The sequence below is a fragment of the Pelodiscus sinensis genome, chromosome 1, assembly GCF_052426305.1.
Source record: "Pelodiscus sinensis isolate ZL-2025 chromosome 1, ASM5242630v1, whole genome shotgun sequence".
In the NCBI taxonomy this organism is placed as follows: domain Eukaryota; kingdom Metazoa; phylum Chordata; order Testudines; family Trionychidae; genus Pelodiscus; species Pelodiscus sinensis.
Window position 1 is genome coordinate 352,504,063 of NC_143052.1, and position 13,904 is coordinate 352,517,966.

At 47.1% G+C, this 13,904-nt stretch overlaps 1 protein-coding gene across 1 annotated transcript; it reads left to right on the top strand.

The window, feature by feature from the left end:
• Positions 1-2,229: 2,229 nt before the first annotated feature.
• LOC102455014 (olfactory receptor 52D1-like) lies at positions 2,230-3,253 on the top strand. Its single transcript, XM_006111800.4, has one exon. The coding sequence runs from the start codon at positions 2,253-2,255 to the stop codon at positions 3,189-3,191; it is 939 nt and encodes a 312-aa protein (XP_006111862.2). The 5' UTR covers positions 2,230-2,252; the 3' UTR covers positions 3,192-3,253.
• The last annotated feature ends 10,651 nt before the right edge of the window (positions 3,254-13,904 follow it).

Below are 13,904 nucleotides of genomic sequence, written 5' to 3' on the forward strand. Positions count from 1 at the left end.
GGAGGTGGTTGGGCAAAGCTGCAGTGACAAGGCCATCCACGCCCAATGCTGGTCCATCCCTGCGGTGATGCCTCCTGTTCAGCAGACCTCCCTCACCTCCAGTCCCGTTTCCAGCCACCACAGGCTGCTGGTGAGTGCAGGTAGGCGGTGGCTGGTTACGTGTCACCTCTGTGCCCATCCCTCTCCCTGCTGTGCCCAATCAGCCCTGTCATGTCTGCATCTCCCTCCCATCAGGGGCACCCTCCTCCCTGCACTGTGTAGAGAACCAGATCACTCAGCTCACCACCAGCCTGGCTGGCCAGCTCCTTCCTTCCCCCACTGCCTCAGGCTGGGCCGGCCCCCAGGGAATGCTCAAGATCCTCTTGCCCAGAAAACTTGCCAGGAGAAGCCAAGCCCTGTGTGTGCTCATGCCCCACACAGGCTAGCACAGGGAAGGTTTTCTGCCCTACAGCAGAAACCCTTATATATTTTCAGTGATGTGGAAGGAAGAATACTAAACCAGCCCTTTCCCGGTCACAAAGAATAACAGAGAGCTGTTCAATTGGAACTTCCACCCAAGCGTCCTTATTATTATGGTGGAGGACCCTAAGTGCCAATGTACTGTATCAAGCCATCGAAAAAGACATCACCCATACACCTGCACGCCACGTCTGAACAAGAAGCTGGCTATGACTATGATTAGCATGCGGTTCTGGCCTCCACCAGGGCTGACCCAATCAGCCTTCAACTTCCTGAAGGGGGGTTCCAAAGAGGATGGAGAGAAGCCTGTAGTGTAGTGTTGGATGGCAGAACAAGGAGTAATGGTCTCAAGTTGCAGTGGGAGAGGTCTAGGTTGGATATTAGGAAAAACTATTCCCCTAGGAGGGTGGGGAAGTGCTGGAATGGTTTCTCTAGGAAGGGGGTGGAATCTCCATCTCCAGATGTTTTTAAGTCTTGGCTTGACCAAGCCCTGGCTGGGATGATTAAGTTGGGATTGGTTCTGCCTTGGGCAGCGGGCTGGACTCAATGACCTCCTGAGGTCTCTTCCAGTCCTAGGATTCTATGATTCTATGACTCTAACCAGCCACAACCTCCAACCATGTGGCTTCAGCCCTAGCCGGGGCTGCCCAAGCAACCACCACCTCCAACTACACAGACCCGGCAGCTGGGCCTCAGCCACTCACACGCCACAGCTGGAACCGGGGCTGGTGAGGCTGCCCCAGCAGGGACAGCCTCACCATGTCCTGGCTCCAGCTGAAGCAAACAGGGGCAAGGCAGCCACCTTTTGTCACATGGCCCCATCAGGGGTCCACCGCCACTCAACTTCTGGTCCAACAGGAAAGTAAGCGGTGAGCTCTGCAAGTGAAGTTGGTGGGCCTAAAAAGTTTTGTGTGAGGCCGTACAGGTGCGCAGCATAGAGGCAACACTGGTGTAGAAGAGGCTGAAACATTGACTAAATTGGGGCAATTATCTGTAGGATTCTCTATCCAACTCCTCCTGAATCCAAATGTTTTCCTAGTTTCTTTCCATGCTTGCTTTGGAAGCTGTGGGCCACGATGCCTGCTTCCCTGCCCTGAGTTCACACAGTTAAATTTTATCCCTGTTCATTGTTTGAAGCCTTCAAGTGTTTCCCTCTAAAGGGCAAGGCTACTCCACACGCGGCCCACAGGCCCGTTTGTTTGTGGGCTGTGGGTGGGAGCCAAAACAAAAAAGTAGTCAATAGAATGGTCTTCTGTTGACATGAGTTTTAGTAGTTACATTCCTGGACTGTCGTTGCTCATTAAAAGTGTTGTCTTATGGGTGGAAATCGAGTAACTATTGCATTTTATTAATATCAGCAGAACTGATTTAAATGGGGCCTATGTGGTGTGTAGTCTTGCCTTAATCTTTGTATTCATGCCCATCAGTGTGAAATAAGCTATTTGCATATATTTGAATATAGATTTGCATGAGTATGCAACCACACTTAAGTTGTGACCCTCGGCATGTGCTGTGACTATCATTGTGGCCCCTGAGGCTTCCAAAGTTGAGTAGCCCTGGAATACACATTGAAGTTGCATGTTCCTTTGCCATCATGCTTGGCTTGAGTCACTTCTTCTCATGACTTCACTAGATTAGACTATTCTCTAAATCGTCTGGTGCCATCTGGAAATCCTGCCCCATTTCTGCCACTTTTTTTTTTTACTATGAAGTGCATAATCACCTCAGTGGTTTTCTCTCTCTTCACAGGCACCTTCAGCACTTCTGAGACTCATTGATGCATCAGCGACTACATGGCAGATTTCAATCTCACCCCATCTGACACGTCGACATTTTTCCTGGTGGGCATCCCTGGCCTAGAATTTGCCCACCTCTGGATTTCCATCCCTTTTGCTACATGCTACATTGTTGGCCTGTTTGCAAATTCCAGCATTCTGTTTGTTGTAAGGAAAGAGCAGACCCTGCACAAGCCAATGTATCTGCTCATCTGCATGCTGGCGCTCACCGACATCGGCATGTCCACCTCTGTCATGCCAAAGACACTGTCAATCTTTTGGTTCAATCTGAATGGCATTACGTTGGATGGCTGCCTTGCCCAGATGTTCTTTTTTCAAGCGATTTCTATTGTGCACTCAGCCATCCTGGTGACCATGGCCTTCGATCGCTACGTGGCCATATGTAACCCTCTGAGATACCCCACCATCCTCACCAACGCACGAACCGCTAAGCTAGGGCTAGTGGGAGTGTTCAGAGCTATTCTCTTCTTTCTTCCTCTGCCCCTACTCCTGAGGAGGCTGCCTTTCTGTGACAACCGCATTATCCACCACACGTTCTGTGACCACATGGCTGTGGCAAAGTTGTCATGTGGGGACATCACAATAAACAGAATTTACGGCATGGTGCTGGCCCTTTTCATCATTGGGTATGATCTGATGCTCATTGGTCTGTCCTATGGTTTGATCATCAGGGCCCTCTTCCGAATCTCCTCCAAGAAAGCTCACCAGAAAGCCCTCAATACCTGCACCGCCCACATCCTCGTTATATTGATGTCTTATCCTCCTGGCCTCTTTGCCTCTCTGTCATACCGATTCAGCCAGGGCGTCGCTCCCCATGTTCACATCATTTTCTCAAACATCTACTTTGTCACCCCCCCCATGTTCAACCCCATTGTTTATGGAGTGAATACCAAGGAGCTTCGTGAGAAACTGGTCAAATATATCTGCAGAATGTGATCCCAGAGGGCCCCTGAATGTCAAGCTGCATAACAAGGGGGGGAAGTTCACATTCTGACAACTCACACCTGATCGTAGTATCACCAAAAGACTGCTCTCCCCTTTGCCAAATTCCCTCTCACGTCATCATCTGATCACTTTCAGCCTTATCCATCACTAGGTCTTTTCATGACTATGAGTAAAAACTCCAGTTTTCTGCAGGAAAGCAGCTTTTCAATATACCCTATGTAAACAGGGGTTTTGATCAGCTCAACAAACTGAATCTATGATTCTGCTAGCCAAAAACAAGCAAGGAACTGCATTACGCAACATCTTTATCTTAAGCACAGTGATCCGGTGAACACATTTTACCTCATTTTTTCTATGCCCAATATTTCAGGAAGCCTGGAGAAGAAACCAGGAAATGGAATGGCTCAGTTGGGAAGTTATAATTCAGGATGAACCTATCTATTCCGGCACTCTGTGGTCCTGAAATGTTCATGGTGCAGCATGATTTTAGTTAGCCAGCTGTCCACTTTTCATGGGTGTGGCCAAGTGTCCCATGGTCCCATTAAGATTGTTTAAAGCCACTCGTACTAGCTCTGTGTTTGTTCTGTGCTGTTATTTAGCTCTAATTTACCCCTAACTATCCTCTAGCATCCCAGTAAACAGCGGCAGTGCTGTTAATGATGCTAGACAATATTGGCCTCCCATGGTTCAGAAAATTCTCTGGTTCGGAATTTGTCGCGTCCCAAGGGTGCCAGACTAGAGAGGTTCACCTGTATAAGAAAGCTGCTGCAGGAATGGAGGATATTCCACTAAACTGTATTGATGAGTGTTGGGATCACTATTGTCATACTCAGAACAACCAAGCGTGAACATTTCTGGGTGAAGGTCTCCAACATATGTATGCTGCTAGGGGGGAAATACATTCGTGAACTTGGCTTCTTCGCTTTTTCATTGCTATTGCTACCTTTTAGCAATGCTGTCACTGGAACATGATTTTCTCAGATGAACTGGAAAAAACCCCAAAACTGCATAAAAAGATGCAAGAGGAATTTTCTGGAAAATATTCAAAATGTTAGGGTCTATGTGCAACAAGACAAAATCGGCTATGAAGCATTTGCACCAAGGAAAGAAATGACTGCACAGGTGACCGCTGATAGGCACGACCAGCATCAGAAATATTCTACCATGGAGGATGACAGCAAGGATGAAATGTTGCCTCCTAGGCACAGAAAAAAAAACCCAACCCTAATTCACCTCAAAAGATGGACATTGACTACCATCGCTGAATGCAATTAGGAATAAATAATATAGAAATGATCTTGCGTTTTGACACTACATTACTTCTGGGCTACGTTGGGGCTATTTATAATAATGTTATTCACCATCATTTGTTGGAAACACATGCCAACCCTCAATCAGGATGTAAGTACAGGCAGTCCCCGGGTTACATGGATCCGACTTACATCAGATCCCTACTTACAAACGGGGTGAGGCAACCCCACACTAGCTGCTTCCCCCCAGCAGACCAGGGAGATGCGAAGCTAGCACCCCCCCCCCCAGGAGACCAGGGAGACGCGGAGCGGCTTTTCTCAGCAGACACCTCAGCTTGAGAATAAAGGACTGAGGGAAGTGAGGTGTGGGAGAATAGAACTGAGCTCTGGAGAAATGTTTGGCTAGAGTTTCCCCTATAATATGTACCAATTCCGACTTACATACAAATTCAACTTAAGAACAAACCTACAGTCCCTATCTTGTACATAACCCGGGGACTGCCTGTACTGTAAAACGTGTGTTATCTGGCACACATGGGGATTAGGGCGTTCCAGTTATCTAAAATTCCAGTTATCTGAGGGTCCCATAAACCTAGGAAAAACCAATGGACAATAACAGTAAAACTCAAGTTTTTAATATTGGTAGTTTTGTACTGTGAGGCAGTTGGTCTCACATTTCTATTTTCAGTTAAAGATGATGAGTATTTCTTAAATAAAAAAAATTAAGCCAATCATGGTAAACCAAGCCAGGCCTGTGCGCCTGAAGATGTGACAGAATTGTGGCAATGCTGGTTAACAAAGTTTTCTGGTTAACAGAGTGCCGGATAACAAAGGTTTTACTGTATTGGGATTTTGATTTTGAATTTCATTGTCATCTCATAGCTTTTTTGCTAACGTGGACAAAATGCAGATGGCAACCAAAGCTTTCATTCATATAAGGAGGAGGGAGAAAAAATATTTTCCTTGGCCTCTGAGGATAGGACACGATGCAATGGGCTTAAACTGAAGCAAGGGAGGTTTAGGTTGGACATTAGGAAAAACTTCCTGCCTGTCAGGATGGTTGAACACTGGAATAAATTTCCTGGGGAGCTTGTGGAATCTCCATCACTGGAGATATTTAAGAGCAGGTTAGACAGACATCTGTCAGGTATCATCTAGTCAGTGCTTGGTCCTGCCATGAGGGCAGGGGACTGGACTCGATGACCTCTCGAGGTCCCTTCCAGTCCTAGTGTTCTATGATTCTTCCTGGATATAGAGACCAAAGTGTGAATACAAAATAAACGTTGTTTCTGTACATGACTTGGGCTACATTTAGGTGAGTTTTAAGTGATTTGGGGCTATTATTGGAAACCTGAGCAGCACCCCAATTTGAGCTGGAGTTGGAGGAGCATCAGCCAGACACACAAGGGCCAGAGAAGCAGCCTAGAAGGCAGAGCTGGCCCGGAGGCAGAGCAGCAGCAGTGAGTCAGAAGAGCCAGGGCTGGGCCAGAGACAGAGCCGCTGTGTTGAGGCAGAGATGGGAGCAGAGCAGACCTGGAAGATGGGATAGCACAGGCCAGCTGCCCCCATGGGGAGCCACGGCTGAACTACAATGGGGAGCGGAGGGCCAGAGCCATCAAAATGGATGCTGGACTCCCCCGAGTAACATAGCACCCACGCACAATGAGTATCTGGGGAAGCAAGGTGGAGACATGGACAGAGGGCACTGCACAGGGAGCTATCACCAGACTAAAGGGCTGTGATAGCTGGACTCAGAATGGGGAAGATGAATCTGATGGGAAGGCAAATGCTGAGGAGTTGGGTTTTGCCATCCAGAACATAAGAATGGCCAGACTGAATCAGACCAAAGATCCATCTAGCTCAGCGTCCTGTCTTCCAATGCCAGATGCCCCAGAGGAAATTAACCGAACAGGGAATCATCAAGCGATCCCTCCCCTGTCACTCCTTCCCTGCTTCTAAAAAACAAAGAGTAGGGACACCATTCCTGCCCATCCTGGCTAATAACCACTGTTGGACCTATCCTCTATGAATTTATCTACTTGTTTTTTTGAGCCAGATTAAAGTCCTGGTCTTCACAACATCCTGTGGCAAGGAGTTCCACAGACTGACTGTGCGATGTGTGAAGAAATGCTTCCTTTTATTTGTTTTAAGACTGCCACCTATTAATTACATTGGGTGGCCCCTAATCCTTGAGTTATGAGAACAAGTAAACAACTTTTCCTTATTTCTTTTCTCCACAGCAGTCATGACTTTATAGACCTTGATCATATTCCCTCTTTGCCTCCTCTTTTCTAAGCTGAAAAGCCCTAGTCTTTTTAATCTGTTCTCAAGGCAGCTGTGCCATATCCCTAATCATTTTAGTTGCCCTTTTCTGAACTTTTTCCAGTGTGAAGATATCTTTTTTTGAGATGGGGCTGCGACGGTGCGTCGGGGACCCCACCGATCCTGCATCCTGTCTGCAACATGATGAGAGTCCACCAGCCAGTAGAAAAGAGGGTTTATTGCCTCTCCAGGATACAGCACAGCATAGACGTTGTGACGTAGTGGGGGTAACTTGCTAGGGCTGTGGTGACCTCTGCTGTCTGTAGCAAGACCCAGCAGGGAAAGGGGTGAGTCATTATGCCAGGCATGTCCAAAGTCCGGCCTGCGGGCCAATTGCGGCCCGTGTTCCGGTTTAATACGGCCCCCCAGGTAATTTGGCAATATCTATCTTTTGTGGCCCCCCAACGAATCCATATGTATTGAGATGAATACATTGTAAAATCTCAGTTAATGTCAGTTGGTCTAAATCAGTTATAAATATATTTGGACACAACATGTATACTTGGTGTTATGTTCCTGTTCATATTTTTTGAACTTAAAAGTTGACAGACAACCTTTATTACCAATAATATGTAATGTACTTTACAATGTTCCTGACATATATTTCAGTTTCCTGGATTTTTTTTTTCATCTGGCCTTCAGATATGAAAGGCAGAGTGATTTAACACCTGTTTAGATTTGTCATCCATGTGACGAAATGAAAAGTATGCTGTTTGCAATAAACTTTGCATAAAATAGTTAATTTGCATTTAATTTTAATGGTTCAAAGAATGTCAGGCAAAATGGTCGGCCCTCACGCATGTTCACTTCATCAAATCTGGCCCTCTTTGAAAAAAGTTTGGACACCCCTGCATTATGCAAAGGGGGCTCCAAACCTGTCTGACCAGCTACCCCCCATGGGGAGAAACAAAGGAAGGTGGAATGCTGCCCTGGCTGGGGGGCAGGGCTGGAAGAGAGGTAGTTAGTCTCTGTCTGGGATCATGGAGGAAGCAGCCTAAGCAACAGGCTGGGGGTTTATAAGCTGAGACCCCCCCACCCCATATCAAGGGGGGCTGAGGTATCCTAGGCCTGCCCTGTAACCAGATTACATCTGTGCTGTGCTGTATCCTGGAGAAGCAATAAACTCCCTCTATTCTACTGGCTGGTGGAGTCTGTTCATGCCACTACAGGGGTGCAGGAGGCGGGGGAACTCCAACGCGTCATCACAGACATGATATGCACATAAGGGGTGGGTCTAGACTACATGGCTCCATCGTTTCACAAGGCATACCGGAGCAGTCGACAAAGGCTTCCCTTGTCGACCGATCCGTGTCTAGACTCCTGCGCTGTGCCGGATCAGCTGATTGTCAGCACAGCGTGGCGGCCATTTTTATTTTAATGAAGCGGGGATTATTTAAATTCCCCCTTCATTGACTACGTTGAGTACACTACTTTACATAGCTCCGTTGAGGAACCATATGGTCTAGACGCACCCAAGCCATCAGGCGCTGGCAGCCCCTCAACTCCCAGCATTCTGCTTAGTCTCTTCTTTTCATGTTTCCCCAGCCAAACTGTCTCTCCCCAAAACTACCGACCACACCTCCCCCAGGCAGCCACACCCCTTCCTTTGTTCAGGTGAGAAGCCCCAGCCGGCCATTGTCTACGTGCTGGAGCTCAGGGTGACCCCCTGCTGGGCAGTGCTCACAGACACAGGCCAGAGGAGTCACCCACAGCCCAAGCGTAGTGACCAGTGAGTGGACAGCCCCCACCCCCACTACATCACAGAGGCGACCACATCTACACGCACTATTCAAGATGTGGGTTTACTATGGATTTATACAGAGGCAATAAGAAATTCTCTGTCTGATTCTCTATCCCTATTTTAATGATTCCGAACATCCTGTTTGCTTTTTTGACTGCCACTGCGCACGGAGTGGATATTTTCAGAGCTATCCACAATGACTCCAAGAGCTCTCTCTTGACTTGTCACAGCTAATTTAGTCCCCATCATATTATATGTATAGCTGGGATTAGGTTTTCCCAAATGCATTACTTTCAGTCTATCAGCCTTAAAATTCATTGGTCATTCTGTAGTCCTCATTATTTTGAGAGCATAAGGGTGTGTAGCTCTGCTAGATTCCTGCCATATTACAGCCAGGGTCATAGAATCCTAGAACCGTAGGGCTTTCAGAGACCTCAGGAGTCACCGAGTCCAGCCCCCTGCCCAAGGCAGGACTGTGACGGACTGGGCCGTGTCTGGGCACAGCTGAGGGCATCCGCTCAGGGCGAATTGCTCAAATCCGGGGCTCCTTACAGCCCCCCCAGACTGGTGACCTCTCCAAATAGGCCACAAACCAGCCTCACAGAGCGCTTCAGCAGCCTGCCTGAAGCCTCCCGAGCAAAACCCCTCTGACACCCCAGCAATATCCGTGCCCCAGATGGCCCCGGGCCTATACACAGGTGGGGGGTCCTAGCACCCAATCCCACCTACCCCGAACAAGTCCTGTCCGGTTCCAAGAAACCAGCCACAGATCCCTGGTCAATTTACCCTCTGGACCTTACCCACAAATCACGCTGGGCCAATCCTTTAGAATCTATATCTAAAGGTTTATTATCACAAGATAGAAAAGCATGAGAGTAAGGTTGTTAAAGAATAGTACGTTACATGCACCGAATCTCCCAGTCCTCGATGCAGGCTCTAGCAGAGGTGTTGCAGCTGCTGGTTTAAAAGTTCTTATTGCACATCCTACGATCAGGATGGGTTCACAGGTCTTCCGGGCTCTTCAATCCCTGCAATGCTGCCTCTGGGATGAAGTGCTGAGCTGAGAACAAAATGGCATCGACCACATGGCCTCTTTATACTCCTTCCTGGCCTCTTCTAGTATGTAGCAGGTCACCTGGTCCTCAGCCTCTCTGCTGGCAGCTCTTGGGTCTCCGCCCTCCTGCTTTAGGTGTGTCTTTGGGCCATCAAGGGCCATTGTTCCACAGGGCTTCACTACTCAGTCTGTCCATAGCAATGCTCAACCACATTCACAGAAATATTCAGCTTCCACACAGATACAGATTCCTACCTACACACACAGACATTATACACTCACATAAATAGTGTACATAAGATCAACAAACAATAATCTCCCATTCAATACCCCACATGGCTCCTCCCACACCAATTTCTGGGGCCAACACCCCCACCTAGGGGTGCAGCAGCGATCTGGCTGCTTCCCTCCAACTCAGTAATGTGACAAGGACCAACCCCAATTCCATCATCCCAGCCAGGGCTTAGTCAAGCTTAAAAACCTCTAGGGATGAAGATTCCACCATCCTCTAGGCAAGAGGCTTGGAACATGCGAGGTACAGAGTCATCTTTACTTTCCTTATATCCCAGGGACATAAGAATGGCAGACTGGGTCAGATCAAAGTTCCATCTAGCCCCACATCCTGTCTGCTGACAGTGGCCAATGCCAGATGCCCCAGAGGGAGGGAACACAACAGGTGATCCTCATGTGATCCCTCTTCTTTTACCCATTCCCAGACAAACAGAGACTAAGGACACCATTCCTACCCATCCTGGCTAATAGCCATTGATGGACCTAACCTCCATGATTATCTAGCTTTTTGGTTTTTTGGACCCCTGTTAAAGTCTTCGTTTTCACCACATCCTCTGACAAGGAGTTCTACTGGTGGAATGTGCACTGAGTGAAGAAAAGTTGCCTTTTGATTGTTTTAAACCTGCCACCTATTAATTCCACACCTGCTTGTGATGTCCTGGTGCCGTAGAGCAAGGATTTCCTTGATTCTCTCCTATTGTTTCTTTGTTTTTCTTACAGTTGCTGTTTAATAAATTACATTTGGTCTGCACATAGTGTAGCGATCCGTGGGGTGAGGGAAGAGTCTAGTGTGTAGACAATACGTAGAAGTGGGGCCACTCTGTCCCAAGTGACCATAAAGTGTCTGCATCTTACTTCAAAGAGACTTTAACACCAGATTACAAAGGGCAACTTCAGAACTTTCATTCATGCTTCAATGTGGCACTTTACGAATGAGCCTTAACAACGATGCTAATTACCCTACCCATTATCACCCCTGATTAGCCATTCATTGACTTATAAATAGCTAATTCTTCCCTCCCTCTCACTCACCCCACCTTCTGTACTAAATCTGATTTGCCAGTTTAATAATGTGTTCACTTTTTTCATTATCAGAGGGGAAGCCGTGTTAGTCTGAATCTGCAAAAGCGGCAAGGAGTCCTGTGGCACTTTATAGACTAACTGAAGTGTAGGAGCATAAGCTTTCGTGGGCAAAGACCCACTTCCTTATGCCCACGAAAGCTTATGCTCCTACACTTCAGTTAGTCTATAAAGTGTCACAGGACTCCTCGCCACTTTTTTCATTGTATTCCTTTGGTATATATGGTCAGGCCAATTTTCTTCCATTATTTGATCTGAGGAAGTGGGTCTGGCCCACGAAAGCTCATCACCTAATAAACCATCTAGTTAGTCTTTAAAGTGCTACATAGTTTTTCCTTTTGTTTTAGCAAGATCAGACTCACACGGCTACCTCTCTATTATTGCCTCCTCAATGATACTCACGGCACATGTTGAGGGCTTAAGTGTGGTTGCATATGCATGCAAATATATATGGAAATATATGAAAATAGCTTCTTCCACACTGACGGGCATGAATACAAAGCACTTCCCAGAATGCCCCAGCACTCCTGGCACTTTCTCACTTGGGGGCTAGAAATGCTGACACCCTGTACACGTCTGTTCCAGCCAGTCCGTCCGCTTGCATCTTTCAGCGCTCACGCCGCCTGGGAGCCGTCTCACCATTGTGGAGCATGTTCCCAGTGGAGGCCATGTTCAAAGGATCCCACACAAAGGAGCCATGTATTGAGCCCCATGTAAACACAAGCCACACTGCTGGCTGCAAACAAATGGGCCGCGGTGTCTTGAGTATAAACAGAATCAGAAGAGTACCGGCGTTCAATAGACAATTTGCTTGGCTTACATTGTACAAAATTTGGGGCAAACATACAACAGTGGGTGCAACAATGATCCGTATGTTCACATCAAAAATCCAATAATACCACATGGATAGAAGCTGAAATGGGTAACTTTGGGCAGCCCACTTTCTGATCAAGGCCAATATGACCTCCCTGCCTAAGATGGCTTGCCAGAGACCGGCCTTTTTGTCCTCAAAGCATCGTCCTAGCACCCTATTATAAGACAAACAAGCAAACGTGCATATGAAATCCCTTTCTGGTGTGGTAATACCCCAAGAAATCCCTACTGATTAAGGATGTAATGGCGATGAAAAATGATGCAATCTATGGAGAGTAAGGACGTTACGAATGTTGACCTATCATCTCCAAAGTGATGGGTCGGTAGAGTGATTTCACTGAACTTTGATGGCAGTGTTAAACACATTTGTATCCGTGCTTTGGAAAAACAGAGACCATCTCCACGCCATCGGATCCTGTCACCTAGAGCATAGAATTCCACGGATTGATTGTGCGCTCTGTGAAGAAAAACTTCCTTTTTGTTTCTTTTAAACCTGCTACCTATTAATTTCATTTGGTAACCCTTAGTTCTTACGGGAACAAGTATATAACTTTTCCTCATTCACTTTTTCCACATCAGTCATGATCTTATAGACCTCTATCATATCCCCCCTTCATCTCCTCTTTTCTAAGCTCAAAAGTCCAAGTCTTTTTAATCTCTCTTCATATGGGACGTGTTCCAAACCCCTCATCATTTTTGCTCCCCTTCTCTGAACTTTCTCCAATGACAATATATCTTTTTTTTTTATGAGGTGACCACATCTGTACATAGTATTTAAGATGAGGGCATACCATGGTTTTATACAGAGGCAAAAAGATATTCTTGGTCTTATTCTCTTTCCCATTTTAAATAATTCCTAACATACTATTTGCTTTAACTGCTGCTGCACATGGAGTGGATGTTTTCAGAGAACTATGAATAATGACTCTAAAATCTCTCTCTTTAGTCGTTGTAGCTAAATTGTCCCCATCGTATTGTATATATAGTTGGCATTATGTTTTTCAACGTGTATTACTTTACATTTATTGACATTAAATTTCATTTGTATTGTATTCATTTGTAAATTTCATTTTGTTGCCCAGTCGCTTAGTTTGGTGAGACGTTTTTGAAGGGATTCACAGTCTGCTTTGGTCTTAACTACCTTGACCAGTTTCAGCTTCATCCTATTTACCTCAGTTCAGAATGACCGGGACAAACTGGAGAAATGGTCTATGACCCTATTCTCCACAGCACTTGTGACCCCTCCCTAGGAGGACAGTCTCACTGGCAATGGGCAAGGAGCAACATGGAATGGGGAGTGAAGGAGAGGGTCTCGGTGACGGACAGGTGGTGGGCCACTGAGAGGGGCTGGAGGAGAGGAGGTTGTCAGGGCTGGAGGAGGGAAGAGACTCTACGAGTGACAGGCCGTGGGGGTTGTCATGGGGGAGGAGAGGAATGATCCAGTGAAAAGTCGCGGGGGTCTGAGGAAGGGCGGAGCAGGGAGAAGAAGAGGTAGGCCATGGGTAGCACCATGGGGGACAAGCAGTGGGGGGCATGAGGTTGCAGAGAAAGCACTACCAGGTGGCCTATGATACCTGTTGCCATTGGACAGCACCTGGGACACTTCCTACCCCATCCCTTTCCATTGTCCCAAGTTCTCCATCTGGAGTGGGACAACATGATGGGTGTCCACTCATAACAAGGCACCTTGTGGTAGCTGCATGTCGCAAGATTGGTCATGATCCTCTCCCTATGGTATGGGCATCCCAGGGCCAGTTGAGTCTAAGTTCTCTCCCTTGCTGGGGTATGCCCTACAGCAAAGAAAGGCGATCAGTCAAGTCTAGCGTACGTATGAGATTAATGTTTCCTTCTCAGGCTATCCCTGCAGCAGCCCCTCTCCCTTCCCTCAGGGAGGGACACTGTGAGCAGTTGTTCAAGGGGAAATTTTGCCTTCCCACTGCACAACTCCCCTGGATCTGTTGGTAGAAGTTCTGCTCTCCTCCCTGGTCTGCCACCAAATTGCACCGCATCCCTGCCTTTTTGCCTTCCTCAAGCATGTCTCTTCAGAGGTGATATGTCTGCCCCGTTTTCCTGATGGCTGACTTGCTGAATGT